This window comes from Octopus sinensis, linkage group LG3, assembly GCF_006345805.1.
Source record: "Octopus sinensis linkage group LG3, ASM634580v1, whole genome shotgun sequence".
NCBI classification, from domain to species: domain Eukaryota; kingdom Metazoa; phylum Mollusca; class Cephalopoda; order Octopoda; family Octopodidae; genus Octopus; species Octopus sinensis.
Genome location: NC_042999.1, coordinates 90386157 through 90407761, shown reverse-complemented (window position 1 = coordinate 90407761; position 21605 = coordinate 90386157). Strand labels below are relative to the sequence as shown.

The 21605-nt window shown below is 36.7% G+C and overlaps 1 protein-coding gene across 15 annotated transcripts in view; it reads left to right on the top strand.

Moving 5' to 3' along the window:
* Window positions 1-21605, top strand: part of LOC115209646 (MAP kinase-activating death domain protein) — a 185654-nt gene that overhangs the window by 14085 nt on the left and 149964 nt on the right. For all 15 annotated transcript variants that reach the window (XR_004998265.1, XR_004998263.1, XR_004998264.1 and 12 more), the window contains one exon: window positions 8771-9584. Coding sequence is in view for 12 of the 15 variants with exons in the window: in XM_036501146.1 (XP_036357039.1) it covers window positions 8974-9584 (611 nt within the window). In the remaining 3 variants the exon portion in view is untranslated. The remainder of the gene's footprint in view (window positions 1-8770; window positions 9585-21605) is intronic.

The window sequence follows — 21605 nt, the reverse complement described above, 5'->3', positions numbered from 1 at the left end:
AGAAACTACTTTGATTCATAAAGGCTGTTGTGGCTATCTTGCACATGTGATAAATAATTACTGGGAAATTGAAACAATAACTGATTGCTAGATTCCCACTGCATTGTTGAACACAATAAATTTTTCAGGACTGGTCAGAATGAAGTGTGCCCTCATATGGAAAGCAGAATCTAGTAATTTCTGTTCTAATATGTTAGTAGATTTTTGATATAAGTGGAATTAAGTTAAGGAACAAGATAGATTTTATTTCCTTTTAAAATTGTAATTTGCTTCAGTGATAATTATTCCTCCAAGCTACTGCTATACATTTCAACAAAAGGGAAGGCTAATTAAAAATGGCTTCTTCATGGTTGATCAACATTCATGAGTCTTTCATATATGAGTACATTTCAGCTACTAAAGGTTCACCAAAATGTCATGCCTTTTATCAATTTATTAAATTAACCAAACATTCTATCACATTGATTTTATATTTCTGCACATGATTGCATTGCAGGAATGTTTCAGACAAACTTATTTCATCAACTCATTCATTGATTTTTTTTTTTCAAGAATATAAACAAATAGGTTATTTTGTATTACATAGTAACAAATTGCGGATGTATTCTTTTGTGTCCTTACAAAATTTCTTCTCTAATGAGATTACTACAACACTTTTATTAAATAACTATGCACATTTAGTGTGGTTTTCATTAGTTTTTAGAAAATTACAATCTAATATTGGTTTCTTTTTACTTGGGTTGAAGTCATTGCTCTTAGGGAAGGAATATAATTTATCAATTACATCCTTCCTTTTATCAACACTAGGGAAATTAAAGGCAAAGTTGATACTTGTAAAATTTGAGCAGAGAACTTGGTAGAATAAACTAAATACTTTGAAACATTCTGAGCTTGGCTATTTCTCCTTCTCTTAATTTACAAGTAGAGTTAAAATAGCTTATTCATTAGCGAATTAATGAGCAATGTTAATCATCATTTTATGCCTCTTTCATCGGTTGCATCAGTCTACTGTATTTCATCTGTCCAACTGTCTTTGTTTAGTCTTCAGTTCTCTTGAAAACCGTTGGAGTTATTTGATTGCTCCACATGTTTCATCTGTCTTGCTGTTATCAGCTTGCCTATTTATATTCAGCTTGTGTCATTGATCATATCATAAACAGCAATTAGCATGTCTAATACACTACATTTCTCTCCCCCGCTCCCCTTGAATGTCAGATTTACTTTATAAGTCCAGCAGAACAGACCCAGCTCATGATTTGCAGATTTCAAATTTTACCTATATTATCCTAATTTTATTTTCTATAGTGTAACTGATACTACTCTTTACCGTTTGCACCATAAAAATTATCTTTATTTCTCATTTTAATATATATTCTATTTGAAAATGAATCCTTGATAAAATCAGCAATTCAATTCCAAACTTAGTAACTTTTATTCAGAGATGCTCATCAACTGGCACTAAAATATATGATAATTGCTACATGGCTGTAGTTGGTAATGGAAACTGCCCCCAAATCATTCCCATTCTTATATCTTCTTTTATACTTCAATGTAATAATGTTATTTTGTGTCATTATTATTATTACAGTATTTTAGTATTGTATGTATGCATGTTATTGTATGTTAATGCTTGATATGTATTGTTATTGTAACTTGAGCTGTTATATGATTTATCATTACCTTTCTATACAGTAACAATAAATTGAACTGAATTGAATAATTTAGTAGGCAGCTGTCATCTACTCGACTTTGAGGGGAATAATTAAAGAGTGTGGCAATTGTTGCATTGCCACTTCTTTGCTATATGTAATGCTTTTCTTATGAGAATTGCCTGAGAAATCTGAAATGGATTGAATAAATGACAATTTTCAATGGATTTGACATACAGATTGGTAACAATCTTAGGTTTAACTATCTTGGTAACTCAATGATTCATCCATAAATGTAATTCATTTGATATGTTTCATTAGCTGTCTACTTGTCATTACACTACCTGTTCTGAAATATAAACTACTGTTCCTTTCTTTGTTGATCGATCCAGGCATTTTTTTAATTTTGAGAAATTAAAAAATTTTTGGTTTCCATGAATTTATGTTGCAAAATCTCATTATCATCATCATTACTTTTATGTACATTTTCCCTCATGGCATGGATAAATGAGTTGTAATGCTTCAAGCCAATTATTTGAAGCTACTTTCCTTTTAGAGAAATTAGGAACCACATATTGCTCATGTGTTCCATTTTGGCATGATTTCTATAATTGGATCCTCTTCCTTAGACTAACCACTTTACAAAATGCACTAAGTGCTCTAAACTGGAAAACTTATCTCATTCTAACACTAGATCTTTTTGTTCTGTGACTGTTTCATCCAGGTACTTTGTTGCTTTGGGGGAAAGCTTTAGGTATCTATGAATCTCGTTTATTAGCTTAATTCATCATCATCCATCTTTTTACATCCATTTTCTATCATGGCATGGATAGATGAATTGTAATGATTCAAACCAGTTATTTGGAGTTACTGTACTTTTTAGACAGGTCATGGACTACATATCGCTCATATGTTTCAATTTTACATTGTCTCTATTGCTAGATGCCCTTCCTAATGCCAACCACTTTACAAGTATACTGAGTGCATTTTATCATAGCACCAGCACTAGTAAAGTTGCTTTGTACTCAGTAAGAGTGAAGAGTTCTCTATTGTTGTCTTCATTCATTCAAGACAACGTGACTGAGAAGCTGGAGTAGAAAAAAGTAATAACAGGATGGAAAAAGAGACAGTATCAGGTGGTATCAAAATGTTCCAGGACTAGTTATGTTTAATAATAAATTAAGTTATTTACCTAAGTTTTAACATCTCCTTCAAAATAGTCACCTTGCACAGCAATACACTGGTCCTAGCATTCTTGCCAATTTTGGAATCCGGCCTAGAAGTTGTTTTCCTTAAGTGAGTTGAGGACCTTCAGTGATTTGCTCTGGATCTTGACAGTGGTGTTAAAACAGCAACCTTTCAGATGCATTTCCATCTTGGGGAAGAGATGGAAGTCCACAAGTGCTGAATGTGGCAAATAGGGCAGGTGCGGAAGTGAAACTATGTTGTTTTTGGCAAGAAACTCACAAGTGAGGGGAGCTCAGTGAAGAATCCAATTCTTCCTGCTCCACAGATCCAGTCACTTTGACTAAATGTCCTCCTTCAAATGCTTCAAAATGTTACAACAGAACTCTCAATTGATGGTCTAGCTCTGGGGGTTGAATTCTCAATGCACAATACCACATTTCTTGGGGTAGTACTCATGGCAGATCTTCTAGATTGCTCATCGTCTTCCAGGAATGTTCTGCTTTTGAAGTACCCATGCTACTTGAAACATTGTATACGACCCATTGCTTCATTGTTGTAAGCTTGCTGAAGCATGCTGAATGTCTCTGTAAGAGACTTCCAAAGTTTAACACAAAATTTCACATTGGCTCTTTATTCCTGTCCATGACAAAATGGTAGACTACAACATACACGTGCTCACAAAAATACAAATTTCACTATTTGCGAAGTAAACACAGCGATGTCACTCAGCACACTGCATGAAAGTCACTGATAGCTCTTACTGCACACACAACCGTGTGCTGCCATCTCTTGGTGCATTACAGAACTAGTCCAGGAACTTTTTGATATCGCCTTGTATGGTAGGAAAATTATCGAAAGAAATAATTATGGGGGTAATTGAAAGAGTAACAGTGATGGTTGCTACGTGTTTGCTGGTAAGATGATTGAGTGGAAGCACAGCATGAGTGGCGTAATATGGAAAGACAATGGGAGAAGAAGACAAGGTGATGGGAGAGAGTAAAGGAAGTGAGAGAGATTGATAAGAGAATTTTGTATGTCAGCAATGTGTAATAGAAGAGAGAGTAATGTGAGAGCAAGAAAGAATGACGGATTGCAATAAAGATGGTAGATGATAAAAGAGAATAATGAATAGCATTAGAGATGGCCTATGATATTGATAATGAATGACTTTTGATGGGGTATTGAACACAAGCATATTCAAAATGTTATCTTTTGATACACAGGCAGCATAGTAACATGAATAAGAGAGAAAGTGAATGATAAGTGTGAGGATAACAGTGATCAGAGCCTCCAACACTACCACAAATTAAACAAGCTTTTGCACTGTTTGGTTAGGTGGACTGTTCTTCTCCAGTACCATAATATCACCCCTCATAACAATCATTTGTCATCTCATTTGTGAAATTCAACATCTTCTCTATTGTATTTTGTTAGGTCTCCTTTTTCTATGTTTCATCCACTTTGAACACTTCTTTATATAACTGACATCCTTCAACCATATCACAAGCCTGTGTACCAGCATAGTCTTCTTCCTTACTACATCTGATTACTCTTATAGCCAGCTTTAATCTCACTTAGCTTGTGCCCAGTTGTTCATATTACACATACATTGGAACACACTCACTTCATTTCTTTCTAGTTTTCACAAATGCTCTACATTCGAGATCCTCATTTTATCTTATTAAGAATCCAGTATCATTAATTACTCTGCCCAGCACTAAGCCAAATTATGTCTCAGCTTGACTAATTTTGTTCATAATTGTACTATAACTAATTGTACAACTTTCATAATCTGGACCATCAATTTGATATCTTTGTAGTTGCCTTTCAGTAAGGTGCATGGCTCAGTGGTTAGGGTTTACAGCTAATGATCATAAGGCTGCAAGTTTGGTTCAAGCAGCATGTTTTGTCCTTGAGCAAGACACTTTATTTCATGTTGCTCCAGTTCACTCAGCTGGCAAAAGTTAATGGTATCTGTATTTCAAAGGGCCTGTCAGACTCAGTGTCATACTGAATCTCCCTGAGAATTATATTAAGGGTTTGCATGTTTGTGGAGTGCTCAGCCACTTGCATGTTAATTTCACTAGCAGGCTGTTCCCTTGATCAGATCAACTGGAACCCTCATCATCATAGGTGACAGAGTACCAATGGGTTGCCTTTCTCTGGTGCATCTCCTTTGCTTTTGCTGCACTTGATGATGGAACTGTTATACTAATCATTGAGTTATGCCAATCATCTCCCTGAATTATCTAACTGACCAACTTCACCAGACATTTTAAGTTTCAGTGCAACTACTCTGAATATCCAACTGGGTTCATATCTTTAATGCATTTGGAATCAAACTACTGTTGACTTTGATGACTTGTGGCTAGTCCTTCCTCTGTTAAATGTTCCACATGTTTGGGGAATAGACATATTTATTATAGCCATGATAATGAGATCACTATCATTCAAGATAGTGCAATACAGCATCATAGTCTGCAAGACAGCATCATAGAAGCAGTCCTGATTGTGGTGTATATGCAGAGATTAGTGACATTTTATTAGCCAAGACTAGTATAAGCTTAATTATTCTATCACATATTCTGACTACTTCAGTTACTTCATCTACTTTTCCTCTCTACCAACACTGCTACTCTGTTGCTGCTCACCAACCAGATTAATGTGTACTTGTATTCCTTGCTTTTAAGGAATCTGTCTTAGTTCTGTCTTCTTGTACACAACATACAACTACATACCTCTATTGAAGTATCTCTAGAATCTCTCCAGAATACTTGCAGTTCTGCAGTTTTCAACCTGACAGGAAAATGTATTCATGGATAGCTTCCTGTTCACCTGAAAGGAAGAGAGTTTGTATCATCATTTGGCAGCAGTTCAGCTGGCTCTTACACATTGGTAGATTTTTCTACATTATGGTTTTGCATTATTCCTACCAATCATGAATAACCTATTTGGTCAGAGCACAAAGATATCCAGCTAAAGGCATTAATAATCTGAACTGTAGAGAAGAAGGCTACTCTTTTATTATAACAGGAGAATAATGGCAATACAAATACACACATATATTGATAGATGTGTGTGTGTATATATATATATATACACACACACACACTAATCCCTCGACTGTTGCGAGTGTTACATTCCAAACCCCACCATGATAGGTGAAAATCCGCAAAGTAGAAACAGAACTGTACGGTATATATTTTTAAATTATTTTTATAATTTGTATATATTTATTTTATTATAAATGCAAAACAACACCACAGAAGAATCGACATAAGCTTAATAAACCACAATATGGCAAGGGATTACTGTATGTATATTTTCATACATCTCACTCTCCCTCTCTCTCTCACTGCATATATATATATATATACATACACGCAATGATACATGGATTTAGCCAGGGCAGTCTCAGATAAGAAACTGTCTTCATAATGACAATTGCCAAGAGAGTGATTCAGGTTTGGCTTTATGAAAGCCGTGATAAGGCATGAGATATTTCCTGTTGCTGAAAAAAAAAATGTGTAACAGAATCTATCTTATGTGAAGCCTGATGGCAAGTGATTTTGTAATCATTATTATGATTCTTGTGAAATTTGTTTGTCTGTAACATTCCTTCCAGTTTGGTTTGCAACCACCACCCCTCTCTCTTACTTTCTCCCTCTGTATGCATGTATGGTAGACACCCATATATTTCTCAGCATGGTCATCTACCACTTCTAAAAATAAAATTTCATCAAAGTAAGTTTATTACAAAATGAAAAGAAATTATAAATCTTTGTTCCTGAAATTTCTCATAAGAAAACCGACAAATAAATATTTGTTCTCTTTTTTGTTAAATTGCTTTCTTCACAATAAGAAACACTATGTGTTTATCTACCTGTCTTTCACTGTGTTTACCCCAATCTCTCATGCAATACATAACTAACCTAAATGACTTGCAGGCACTGTCCACTTCAGTTTCCTCTGTGCCACCATTTCAGACAGTAGTTGAATAATTATTTTCTTATAGCCATTTTAAAATGCATTTTATTATTGCACAATTTGTCATGAATGGAAAATGTGTAATTTCACAAAGTCAAGTAACACCGCAGCAGCATTTTATAGCTGTTTTCACCTCAATTTCTCATCAAATACTATCTCTTGTTCCCTCTTTATGCATGTTCCTCTTAAAGAAGTTTATTAAATGAAAAGAAAATGATGAATCTCAGTCCTTTAAATTTCTTAAAAAACACACAAATAAATATTCATTTTTCTCTGTTAAATTTTAATTAGTTACTATAGACATATTCACACATGGTCAGTTGGATGTTTCTATTAGTAGAGTTGGGAATCCATCAGATGTGACAATTTTTACTCGTCAAAATTACTTTATTTTTCCAAGATCTCATAGGCATCCCAATCATGAAAATGATTGTATACATCAACATTGATAGTCAAAATTTTCTGTTTGCTTTGTTTTATATAATGTCACATACAGAAATAATAGTTAAAAGCTAATATTTATTTTAATCTATTAAGTGTTTCTTTTATTTCAATATTGTTATGCCTTTTGATGAATATATATACCTATATTTCAATGCAACAAAGTATTATTCCAAGTGTAAAACAACAGGACATGCACCAGGACTTATAATCATAGCTAGGAAATCTATTCAGTTATAAAGAAACAAGAAATAAATAGGTAAAAGTCTCTTATTTAGCAGCAGACTGCCAACTTAGCTAGTATCTCTTCCTGAAAAGCAGGTTACCAAGTTAGCAAGCATCTCTTCATGAACCATGCCTAGAGGCTTTAGTATTTTTTATTGCTTACTCTGCTAGTCTTTTCTCCTAAGCTTGTCCTTGGGGTACAGGGCCTATTTAACCTCCAAGCGGTGGGACTGGTTCACATGACATCAGTCCATGGCCTACATATCTATAGATTTCTGTGATACTTGTCTAGAGAGCAACCCTTTTCTGAGCTTTATATGTCTTGGCCACAGTACCATCTTCATACTACTACCCTAGGCCAGAACAGTCTCATGAATAGTATTATCTGAGGAGAAACAACATACTCCACAAAATTCCTGAGCTCCACAGCAGGAATCTTACCACCAGATACAATTTAATGTCTTGTGCATGTGAAATATATACATTATATATATATATATCTTGGCATGACAGGTGACAAAATAAGACATCTGACTCTTGAAAATCTACCTCAACAAATTCTGTCTAATTCATGCAAGCATAGAAAAGTGGATGATGATGATGGTCATAATATTTATGTATACTCACACACCACACACACACACTACGAAGCAAGATGACACATGTACATCTTTCACAAGATTTGGCATGGGAATAAAATTATTGATTATTTAACTAATTTCAGATATCAATGAGAAAAGTCAGCATTTATGAACAGCTAAAACAGTACATGCTAGTGCAAACCCTTTTAGGTAAAAACTGAAACAATCTAAAGAACTGCAATAAGAACCAAAGTTGAACTCTTTAAGCATGACCTTGATAGCTGTTATCATTTTCCTCTTACTACTACTCTTCCCATTTTCCACATAGAGTGCAGTTGAATTTTTTCTTTTGGTTAACATTATTGATATATAACTTCCTTTCTAGCTAATACTTCTCTTGAAATAATCATAATCTTTTACAAATTCACACATAATTTTGAAATAGTCTTAGTCAAATTACAAATCCACTTGGTATAATTTTCCTATTGTTCTTCTTAACCCCTGTGTGAGTTTCACCATTATTATTTAAATTTACATAAAAGTTCAAATAAACTAAATTTATCACAATTAAAATGAAATAACCAATCTTCAAACTAGATATTAACTTTACTAATTTTCAATATGAAAATGTGTTTTGGTTATTGAATCTTAAATAATATTGTTTCCATTACATTTGTTCCATTTCATTTATTTTGACAGGTTAGTTGTCACAATTATGGATTTATATTCCACCAGTTTAATGCTAGTTGGTTTATGTCATTCCACTGAAATGAATGAAAACAACTACAATTGAAGTTCTTCTGGAAAAGATGCTTGCTTACTATCTACCTATTACATAATAACCATTGTGCTATCACTAGCACATACCTATAATTCGAAAGTATACACCGTTCACACTTACAATGTGTGAATACATGAAAAAATACTTTTCACCACGACTGTTGGATTATATTGTGATTGTGGGAACTCGCAACCCATATCATAATAATAATGTAGCACAAACACCTGAGCTGCTTCGTCGTTATCCAGTTGAAGACCACAAAGATTTCCCACTTCCAAATGATGTTATCTTCTTCTGTCAACCAGAAGGTTGCATCAGTGAAGGGCCCAGAAGAACTAGCCTGCGAGAAACTACACCTTTTGTATTTACATTAACTGAAAAAGATTCTGGAATTGTTCGATATGGAATATGTGTAAACTTTTTCCGTCCTTTTGAACGGAAAACTCATTCAAGTGAAAAGTCTCGTGATCGTTATGATCATTATGGAGATCCCAATAAATTAGCACCCCATCATGGAGACACTGATCACCCACAAAGATCACCAAGGACTAGACGACGTCTAAAAACAGCCAGCCGGGTTAGGAATAATACCCTAACATCACTATGCATTGTCAGCCATCATCCTTTCTTCTCTACATTTCGAGAGTGTCTGCTTCTCTTACGAAAGTTAATTGATGCATGTCATGACAGAAGTTGTACACGCAGAATTGGTGGCTCAAAAGGTTCCACAAGGTAAGTTATTATTCAATTTAAACTGGTCAAAATTGCTTTTAGAATTTGTGTATTTTAACTGTGATCATACCAAAGAAAAAAAAAGATGCAAAAATAGCTTATCAAATCTTCATTTGTTTACCTAAGAGTAACAAACAAATTAGGACAAATTAAACCTATTTCTCTTTTGTTTCAAAAATGAACTGTTCTTTTTTTCTAAAATTATAAAGCTGATGAAATTTGAATTTATCTAGTTATAGTTATTTTGGCTTGTAGTGTGAGGTTCAGCTAAAAAGTTCATAGGCTGACCAAGATACTTTCATGGAATGTGACCAAATGAGGTTTATTTTTCAACATATTCCTCCTTGCAGTCTACACACTTCTTCCATCAGTGTTGCAGTGTTTGGATCCCATTGATGAAAAAGCTTTCATCCTGTTGATCAAAAAGGCCATCAACAACGTGTATATCATCACTGCAATACTGGTTCCCAATCAAGTATTTTTTATGTTGGAAAATAGATGAGTCAGATGGGGCCAAATCAGAATAGGGAGGGTGATCAACCAGTTCAAAGCCACAGTCATACACAGTAACCACTGAAATAAAAACTTGTGTGCTGGAGCATTTTACTGATGAAATAAGTCTTCTTTTCCTGGGTGTTTTGTTTTGATAACCTTTTGTAACTGCCTCAGCAAGCTGGCATAATACTCTCTATTGACAGTATGGTCCTTTTGATCATCATCATCGTTTAATGTCTGTTGTCCATGCTGGCATGGGTTGGACGGTTTGAGTGATGTCTGGAGTGTCAGCGGCTGCACCAGGCTCCAATCTGATCTGGCAATATTTCTACAGCTGGATGCTCTTCCTAAAACCAACCACTCTGAGAGTGTAGTGACTGATTTTTACATTCCACTGGCACAGGAGCCAGTCAGGCAGGCCTGGCATTGATCATGTTCAGATAGTGCATTTTACATGCCACTGGCACAGGAGCCAGTCAGGGATTAATCAATAATCACAATACCATTTTGCATTCCACGAAACTGTGATCATCACCTTCTCTGCAGATGAAACTACCTTGGCCTTCTTTGGTGAGAAGAGATGTTTCCATTGCATGAATTGTCTCTTTCTCTCTAACTCAGTGATGATCCCAACATTCATTCTGGGTTAGGAAACATTCAAGGAAACCAGCTGGATCTGCCTAAAACAATATCAGATTTTTCTGTGATGTGATCAACCTGGTGCACTTTTGATCAGGTGTTAGAAGACATGACACTCACTGAGCAGAAACATTCATCTTGCCAAGTTCATTGTGCTGAATATTCTCAACTCTCTCACAGGATAGGCTATTAACATTGGCTAATTGATTTATAGTCAATCACTTGTCATCCATCACCATGTGGTGAACGCAATCAATGTTTCCCTCAGTAATGGTAGTTGTAGAATGTCCAGATCTTGAGTCATCTTCAAGACCCTCCCTTCCCACTTTTGTACAGTTAATAAAGCTGGAGTGTCATTCTCTAATGTAGCAACCTTGTCTACATGACTGTTGTTGAGGGGAGCTAAACCCTTTTTCTGCAGGTACTTAATAACATCACAAGACCAAATTTTGTCCACTTGCAAGAGAAACTGCTACTAGTTACTTTTGAAGTCATCTTTGAATAGTCATATGTCAGTTTGCCTGGAAAGAAACAATACAGTTATTGATAAGAAGATTTAAATTAATGCATGCAAGATTTCACAGCTCTAGCATCTTTTCATCCCACCCTTGTAATGTAAAATTTAGTCTCAAAATATTTTTATAAGCAAAAGTTTTAAATGTTGTTGATAATCATATTGAGTAGACTAAAATTCATCAAAGACTGAGTTTTAAAATTTTCTAAGCTTACTAAGGAGAGAGCAAAAAGCAGATAGTGTTTTATTGCAATATATTTACGCTAGCAGTAGCTATAGAATTTTCAGTTATTTTGATAAAAATAAGACAAGTAGAAATTTATAGAGAACCATGAAATACATGATTTCTTTTGAAATTCTATTTTGTGTGAAGCAATTGTTTCTTGATTGGTGTAAAGTCCACTTAGGTATTGTTGAATGTATAATCTAAGGGAAGAACATTTTTGAAAACAATATTCTTTGTTATTCTTGTCGCCTCTTCTATGTTGAGAGTTGTCGTGTATTTTATCTTTACATCAAGAAGTGAACATGCTATAGAAAGAGCTACATACAGTTATCTGTTTTGAATATGCTATTAAAGTTATTTAAAAATTGTTGAAAGAATACTGTATATAGAAAATATATTAAACATTCTTAACCACTGAATGAAATTGAAGAGTGTGGTCATTGCCAGTGCCACCTAGCTGGCTCCCATGCCAGTGGCACATAAAAAGCATCATTCAAGCGTGGTCGATGCCAGTACTGCTTGATTGACCCTTGTGCTAGTGGCACTTAAAAAGCACCCTCTACACTCTCAGAGTGGTTGGCATTAGGAAGGGCATCTAGCTGTAGAAACTTTGCCAGATCAGATTGGAGCCTGGTGCAGCCTTCTACCTCACCTGCCCTCAGTCAAACCGTCTAACCCATGCCAGCATGGAAAGCAAACATTGAACGATGATGATGATGAATACTATTCTGCTATGGTATGTTGAGAATGATTTAACTCATTTAATATACTCTACTATATGTGTGTGTGTATAAGCATGTATATGTGCATTTTTGTGTATATGGATATACCATCATCATCATTTAACGTCTGTTTTCCATGCTAGCATGGGTTGGACGGTTTTGATTGAGGGCTGGCAACCAGATGGCTGCACCAGGCTCCAGTCTTGATCTGGCTGAGTTTCTACAGCTGGATGCCCTTCCTAACACCAACCACTCCGAGTGTGTAGTCAGGCGGTACTGGCAATGACCTTGCTCAAATCGTTTTGCACGTGCCACTGACACAGGTGCCAGTGAAACGATGTTGGTAATGATCATGCTCGAATGGTGCCCTTTTACGTGCCACGGGTATAGAAGCCAGTTGGCTGCTCTGGCACCCTACTTGGGTGTTCTTGGCATATATATACATATAGATACATATATATATATATATATATATACACACACACACACAAACATATACATGGCACCCTACTAGCACAGGCATAAGTGCCAGTGAGGCGACGCTGGTAATGATCATACTCGAATAGCCACTCTGTCAACGATCACACTCGTATGGTGCTCTTTGCACCCCACTAGCACGGATGCCAGTCATCGAAATGATTTTGATTTCACTTGCCTCAACAGGTCTTCGCAAGCAAAGTTTAGTGACCAAAGAAGGAAAAGCTATGCATAAGCGGGCTGGTTATGCTCCTGGCATAGGCCACGGGTTATGGTTTCATCTGGCTTCATTTGCAATTAAGTGCCAGATCAGCAATTCGTGGTATTGATAAGCCACAAGGATTGCAAAATATCAGTATATGCCATTCTTAATCACTTTGAGGTGAGTTTTCTCACCTCATCTGGGATACTCAGTGTTCTTTAACACTCAAAGTTGTGTTGGGAGCTTTTCTTACATGCTGTCCCAGAGCAAATGGGCATTTAAACAAAATACATAAACCACTGATAATATTTACATTACTAGAGCTGCTTTTAATTCATATCCCCTTCAGACCTAAAGTGTAATGGTGATGGATCAGTGTAGTAGAGAGGGCCATTAGAGCAAAGACGCGGGCCTGGAAGGACTGGAAATGTGGTGGTAGCAAGGATCTGTATCAAGTTGCTACACTGGTATATTTAGCTAGGGGAAACACAGATAGGAAGAAGTTTGCAAATGTTCTGCAGCATGAAGACCAGTGACTTGAGGTATTTTTGATTGCAAGACAGTCTTGCAATCAAAAATGCCTCAAGCCACTGGTCCTTATGCTGCAGAACATTTGCAGACTTCTATATGTGTCTCCCCAAGCTAAATATACCTGTCTACCAACTTGATACAGATCCTTGCTATTACCACATTTCCAATCCTTCCAGGCTTGTGCCTTTGCTCTAATGGCCCCCTCTACTAAACTGTTCCATCATCATTACACTTTAGGTTTGAAGGGGATATGAATTAAATGAAGCTCTAGTAATGTAAATATAATCAGGTGCACATGCATGTTTATATATTTTGTTTAAATGTCCATTTGCTGTGGGACAGCATCCAAGAAAAGCTCTCAACAGTGTGTGAGAGAAAATTGTGATGTTGTAGGAGAGAAGTGTGTTGACATGGATGATGGATCACTTGGAGTTAGTGATCTGCAAAGAAAGAGGCCTGGAAATGCTACTATGATTGGCTGCTAAATGTACAGAATGTATGAGAGGAGAGTCTGTCTAATGTGGACCCAACAGAGAGACCGGCTATCTGAACTGACAGTAACTTGGTAGCTAAATCAATTAAGGATATGAAGAGAGGAAAAGGACCCAGCCCTTCAGGAATCACTGCTGGAATGCTTAAAATATCTGGTAAAATGGGATATGTCCTAGTCACCAGTATAGTTAATCAGGTTGTCCACAAGTGAGTCATACCCAATGCCTGTTGTGACCATGTTGTTAACTGTTACAAAGGCAAAGGTGATGTCTTAGACAGAAATAATTACAAAGGTATCAAATTGTTGGACCAGATCATGAAAGTTACCTAGAGGGTTACAACTCAACTAATTAGGAAGAGTGTTAGCCTGCATGAGATGCAGTTCAGTTTTGTACCAGAAAGAAACACTACTGATGCTATTTTCCTGGTTGGGCAACTGCAGGAGAAGAATTTAACCATGAATAATCCTATGTATTTGTCTTTTGTAGACCTGAAGAAGGCTTATCAGGGTTCAGTGTAGAAGTTAGGAATAAATGAGTGCTTGGTGAAAACAGTACAAGCGATGTACAATGATGCTATCAGTAAGGTGAAGGTTGGCAATGAGTATATCAATGAATTTAGTGTACAAGTAGGAGTTCACCAAGAACCAGTTCTCGCCAACCTCTTGATTATCAAAGTCCTCTAGGTCATAACAGAGGAATATAAGACTGGTTGGGAGCTCCTCTACACTAATGGCCTTGTTCTTATAGCTGAATCACTATCTGGACTAGAGAGGATATTTCAGGTATTGAAGCAAGGTCTGGAATCTAAGGGCCTTAGAGTAAATATGGCTAACACCAAAATCCTAGTAAGTACAAAAACATAAATCTCAAATCTCTTCAGGGAGATGACGCTGCTGGTAAGTAGGAAAGATGTTGATAGAAATTCCATACAGTGTACCCTGGGAAGCTAAGGACATTTAAGCAGTGCAGAGGTATCATGGGAAGGTTAACAGAAAAAGTAGTCTTTGTGTGTGGCAGATGTGCAGGTACAATAAACACTAAGAATATACAGAAAATAGACTTCCTCAAATGTCTGGTGGGATCCTTAGAAGTAGTAAATAATTTCTTTGGATGCTATCCTGCTGCAAATGGATGTTAAAATAAAATCATACACTAAGTATATGACGTTAGGAAGGGCATACAGCTGTAGCAACACTGCCAGATCAGACTGGAGCTTGGTGCAGCTTCCTGGCTTCCCAGACCTCAGTTGAACTGTCCAACCCGTACTACCATGGAAAACAGACACTAAACGATGATGATGATGATGATGATATATATATATAGTTAATCCAAACATGAAAACACAACAACGCGAGGACGTGGAACAAGTATAGTGTTATTGGGCACTCAGTAATGGAAAGAAGGAGGATTTAACGTTTCGAGTAGAGCTCTTCATCAGAAACATACGAAAAGGAAAGATCCAAGGAAGGGAAGACAGAGGTAAAAATCGCCAACGGTACACACGCAGTCACAAAATACTAAATGGGACAAGAATGCAAAACATCCAGACAGTTAGGTAATACAAAAAAGGGACAGCAAAACATCCAGATAGATGATACAAAGAAAAAAGGACGGGTCATTCAGAGTTTTCTATCCTCAGTCAAGTTCCAGATTATCTTTACAATTTCAGCTGGTTATACTCAAGATTGCTCCAATCTGGCCAGCCCCAAGGAAAAACTAAGCTAAGAGCATTAGATTCCTTGGAAGAAAGCAGCAAATGTATATGAAAACAAGGATGGAAAAATATTTTTAAAAATGGACAATATTACACAAATACAAATAACAGGACATAACAACAGGTGTCTTTCGACTAAGGATGAATTAAATTAAATTAATGCAACTGAGATATATATTTATATATATTTATTATTCATATATGATAACCTTGTTCTTATAGCTAAATCTGTAATAGAATTAAGAATGAAATTCCATGTGTGTAGGCAAAAGCTGGGATCAAAGGACCTTAAAGTTAACTTATCAAAGTTCTAGTTAGCAAGAAAACTGACAAGACTTTAATCACTTCAGGTAAATGGCCTTGCTTTAGTTGTAGGATACGTAAAGTAGAAATTTCATATGATGCATTCAGTGCAAGCTTTGGACACACCAGAGATACAGTGGGATTACAAGAAGAATAACAGAGAAAGTTGACTTTCTTTGTGGCAGATGATTTTCTTCAATACCCAGGAAAATTCTTAGTGATAGTGGGTAGTTTCTGTTACCTAGGTGACCTAATTATCAGTGGAGTATAGTTTCCAGAATAAGAATAGGATAGCATTCAGAACTAACTGGTTGGTAGTAAAAGGTTTCTCTCTCAGAGTCAAAGGCAGATTGTATATGCTTCAAAGTAGTAAAATGTGAGCTGTAAATGCAGAAGATATGCAAAGATTAGAAAGAATTGAAGCTAGTATGATTTGTTTTATGTGCAATATCAATGTGCATGTGTGACAATCGGGAAATGGATTGAGATATAAATTGGATCTAAGAGTAATTGGAACTAGTGTGAGAGATAAGATTGTGCTTGTATGGCCATGTAATGCAAATATTTGAAGACAGCTACATAAAGAAGTGCTGATCACTAAACATGGATAAAAATGGTGTGAGAGGAAAAGTGGGATGAAGTAGTGAAGACTGACCTCAGTATGTCGAGCCACATGGAAGAGATGATTAAGTACAAAGATGAATAGCAATACACTGTGCTTGAAAAGACCTATCTCATCAAAAATGAGATCCTAAAAGCGTATTTATGTCTGTGCCTCTAAACTCAATCTGTCTGTCAAGTCTTCCCTCACACTCATCTCCCTAAGACCTGTCCTTCCATTTCTCTTCTACCTACAGCACTACTCAATCAGGTGCTATAATTACATGACCCCGCTTTTGTACTATCGGTCATATCTCTCCTTGGAGGTACTTTTTTTTGGCACCCATATCACACTCACTGTATCATCCCTTACCACTTATTTTCTATTGTATACTCCTCTCCTTGAACACACACTATATTTGCTTCTAATGCCTCTCCCCAACCTTTGTTCATTATTTCCACTCCTACATTTCTCTGACCTCCATCTCTATCACAGTGCGTCCTTCTCTTACCCTCCATACTTCACATCATCTCCCTATTTCTCATATATCTATGGTTTTATTATGGTGTTACTCTCCACCACCCACTTCCTTTTGTTCTGTTACTTATCACCTCCCCTTCCCTGACCCAATTCCATTTCCTCGACCATGCCTCCACCTTTATACATGACTCACTGCAGCTACCTCTATCCCATCTTTGACCATCTTACAAACTTGCCTACCCACACTTTTCAATCCTTTACCCATATTCTCTTTTATATTTAATTTCTTGTACCTTAAGAGTACACCCTGACACCTTGCCACTGCCATCACTTGTCTCTCTTTCCATCTGGGTTAGCCATGTATCTTCTGTACTGCAAGACATCTGTTCCTGTCCCTCTATCATACTTTAATTTGGGTATGGGCAACTTTTTTGGAGAAGTGGGCAAGAGACATGGTTCGCTATCAAGCAAGCCTCACTTCTAAAAAAATTTATGGTAGTTTTCCATTAAGCATGTCATCAGGTAGTCTTGCAGGCCACAGTTTGTCCATGATTAACCTCTCAATATCTGGCATAAAACCACTTTCCTCAGTATTACACACCACCCCCACTTAGTCAAAGGGTCTTGTCTTGTGAGTTATTTGGTGACTTCATTGTGCTTATGCCTTGAAACAAAGCACCCACTATACTCAGCTAAATGGTTGGCATAAGAAAGGGCATCCAACCATAGAAGCCATATGTGTCTGTGTGTGTTTTATATTTGGTAGGATGGTGTGTATATGTGTGCATGTTTGCGTGTGTGTGTATGTGTGTGATTAATATTTGTTAGGGTGTTGTGTGTGCGCATGTGTGTGTATGTGTGCATTTGGGTGTGTGTGTATGCTTGTGTGTCTTTTGTGTTGGTGGGGATGTTATGCGTGTGTACGTGAGTGTGTGTGTGTGTGTACATGACTGTGTGTGTGTCTCTTAATATGTTTATGTTATGATTGTCCTGTGTTGTGTGTATGTGTGTGATTGGTATTTGTCAGGGTGTTGTGTGTATGTGTTTGTTCACGTGTGTGTTTGTGTGCATCTGTGTGTGTGTGCGCATGTATATTTGTGTATTTTGTGTTGGCGGGGATGTTATGTGTGTGTACGTGAGTATGTGTGTGTATGTGTGTGTATGTGTGTCTCTCTCTCAGTATGTTTGTATTGTTTTAATTGTTCTTCTGGTGTGTGTGTGTGAGGATGCATATGTATGTGTGCATCAGTGTGTGTGTGTATGCTTGTGTGTTTTGTGATGGTGGGGATGTTATGTGTGTGTACGTGAGTGTCTCTGTTATGTCTGTCTGAGTATGTTTGTGTTTTAATTGTCCTTGTGGTGTGTGTGTGAGCAACTGTATGTATGTATGAGTGTGCATATGTATGTGTGGGTGTATATGTGTGTGTGTGTTGTATTTATCAGGAGTTCTGTGTGTGTCTGTGTGTTGGGTTTATCTGGGTGGTGTGTATGTGTGTGCATGTGCGTTTTGTGTATGTTGGTACTGAGTATGCATTTGTGTGTGTATATATGTGGATATGGTTTATATAGTTTCCGGGTGTGTGTGCTGCATTTGTGAGTGATTTCTTTTGTTTGTATTGTTAGTGCAGTGTGTGTGTATACGTGTCGGTGTGTTTGTGTGAGTATGTCTATGTGTCTTGTATTTGTCAGGGAGATGTGTGTCATTGTGTGTGTGTGCATGCTTGTGTGTATGTGTGTTTGTGAGTGTTTGTTGTGGTTGTTGGGATTGTATTGTGTGTATATATACATATGTGTGTTTTTTCTTTTGGGTGTATGTGTGTGTGTGATTTTATTACTGGGGTATGGGCATATTGTGTGTGTGTGTGTATACATGTGTGCATATATGTGCGTGTGTTTGTGTAGGTTGTGTTGTAGTTGCATGTTTGTGTGTGTATCTTTGTATGTGTGGTTGTGTTTGTATATGTCATTGTGTGTGTGCATGCTTGTGTGTATGTGTGTTTGTTGTGGTTGTTGGGATTGTATTGTGTATATATATATACATATGTGTGTTTTTTCTTTTGGGTGTATGTGTGTGTATGATTTTATTACTGGGGTATGGGCATAATGTGTGTGTGTGTGTATACATGTGTGCATATATGTGCGTGTGTTTGTGTAGGTTGTGTTGTAGTTGCATGTTTGTGTGTGTATCTGTGTATGTGTGGTTGTGTTTGTATATGTGATTTGTAATTGTCGGGGTGGTGTGTGCATGTACGTGCTTACGTATGTGTGTGTGTATATGTGAGTGTTGGTTATGGTTGCTAGAATCATATTGCAAGTGTATAGAAATATGTGTTTTTTCTTGGAATGTGTGTGGGTTTGTGCTCTAGTGTGGGGATATTGTGTTTGTGCATGTGTGTATATGTATGTATGTGTGTGTGTGTTTGCGTCGGATGTTTGCATTGTTTTTGTGTGTGTGTGATTTTGTATATCTATGTGTTTCAGTATGCGTTCGTTTTGGATGCATACCTGAGAGGTTTGTTATAGTATGTTGAGTTGAGGTCTGTATTTTTGAATAAGATTATTTTCCCTATTTATTCGTGTCTAGTCAGTGGTGTTGTCCGGGCATTGGTATAGTGGTAAAACTAGGAATTTGGGGGACTTGTGCGCACAGAGATCTAAATACACACTAAGTGTCTTGTGGTGGGATCCCTCAATTGTTGGCGGTGAAGTGTCATCCTTTCTCTGAGGGTAAGGCTCGTTTGCTTTATGTAATCTTTGTGGCACCATTCACACCTTATGTCATAAAGTAAATTCTTTAAAATGCAAAATTACTCAACACAAGCCCACCGCCCATATAAATAAATATATATATATACATATATATATATATATATATATATATATATATATATATATAATATATATATATATGTATATATATATATATATGTATGAATATTTATATCAATTAGAGAAGAACCACCATGTAGCAATTCAACACTGATATAATTGAATCAAAATATATAGCAAAAATTGAAAATACGATAAAACATATACCTATAATTAAGTAAAGTGCAAAATAATAGATAAATAGTAAATAAATAGTAAAAAGACTACACGTGTTTCGAGGCTACATTTTCAAACTGATAACAGTAAAATCAGTTCAATTTAAATATAGTCACTCATCCAGTTCAACATAAAAGCAATAAAATAATTAAATAAATACACGTATATTATCTTGTTAGAAAATATACATATCATCATCATCATCATCATCATCGTTTAACGTCCGTTTTCCGCGCTAGCACGGGTTGGACGGTTTCGACCGGGGTCTGGGGAGCTAGGGACTGCCCCAGGCTCCAGTCTGGTCTGGCAGTGTTTCTACAGTTGGATGCCCTTCCTAACGCCAACCACTCCGCGAGTGTAGTGGGTGCTTTTTACGTGCCACCTGCACAGGTGCCAGAGGGGTCTGGCATCGGCCACGTTCGGATGGTGCTTTTTATGTGGGGGGGGTGCAGGAATATAGGGGAGCACCAGTGGGGAGGGGTGGTTCAGAGAAATGATGACAGGTTGTAGGCAAGTAGAACGTAGGATATCAAGAGAGGGGTAATGCATGGTGAAATAGCGTATTGAAGAGGGGGTTCGAAGAGTAGACACCTATAATGGTGGTGGAAGAAGCAACATCTGGTATAGATGGAGCAGAAATAGAGATATCCGGTAGTGGGGGTGGGGGTGGGCAGGGCTTTGCACCGCGATACACGAAGGTCGATCATAGACGAGAGGAGAATTGAACAAATCAGACAAAATAGATAGAAATCAGATAAAATAGTTAGATAGATAGAGAAACATGTATGATCAGTCTAGGAGTGGAAATAGGCATTCAAACTTATCTGTGCACGGGATTATATAGCTGGTAGATGAATGAGAGAGAGAGAGCACATGTTGTGGGTTGCCTTTTAAGTAAAAAGTTGTCCGGAAGAGGGATTTTCGGAGAAGGCGGAAGTGTATTAAAGGAAACAGGTTTCAAGATGGCGATACACGAAGGTCGATCATAGGCGAGAGGAGAAATGAACAAATCAGACAAAATAGATAGAAATCAGATAAAATAGTTAGATAGATAGAGAAACATGTATGATCAGTCTAGGAGTGGAAATAGGCATTCAAACTTATCTGTGCACGGGATTATATAGCTGGTAGATGAATGAGAGAGAGAGAGCACATATTGTGGGTTGCCTTTTAAGTAAAAAGTTGTCCGGAAGAGGGATTTTTGGAGAAGGCGGAAGTGTATATATATATAAACAACTTATAAAAAAGGGCAAACGAAAAAATTTCTAATGCCAAATATGTCGAAATTGTCCATAACCATATAATTTTTCACAATATGCACGCTACTCAAAAAAGGTCAATGACGAAGGGAGGGTTTCTTTGAACTAACCCTGAAATCGGTCCAATATGGTAATAATGGAATTTTTCAGAAATTTCTGTTAACTTTTTTTGGGTAGCGTGTGTATTGTGAAAAATTATATGATTATGGACAATATGTCCAATTTCGGCATATTTGGCATCAGAAATTTTTTCGTTTGCCCTTATTTATAAGTTGTTTATAAATTTAACCTTTAACGGTATTTTTTTAATATGCTGGCC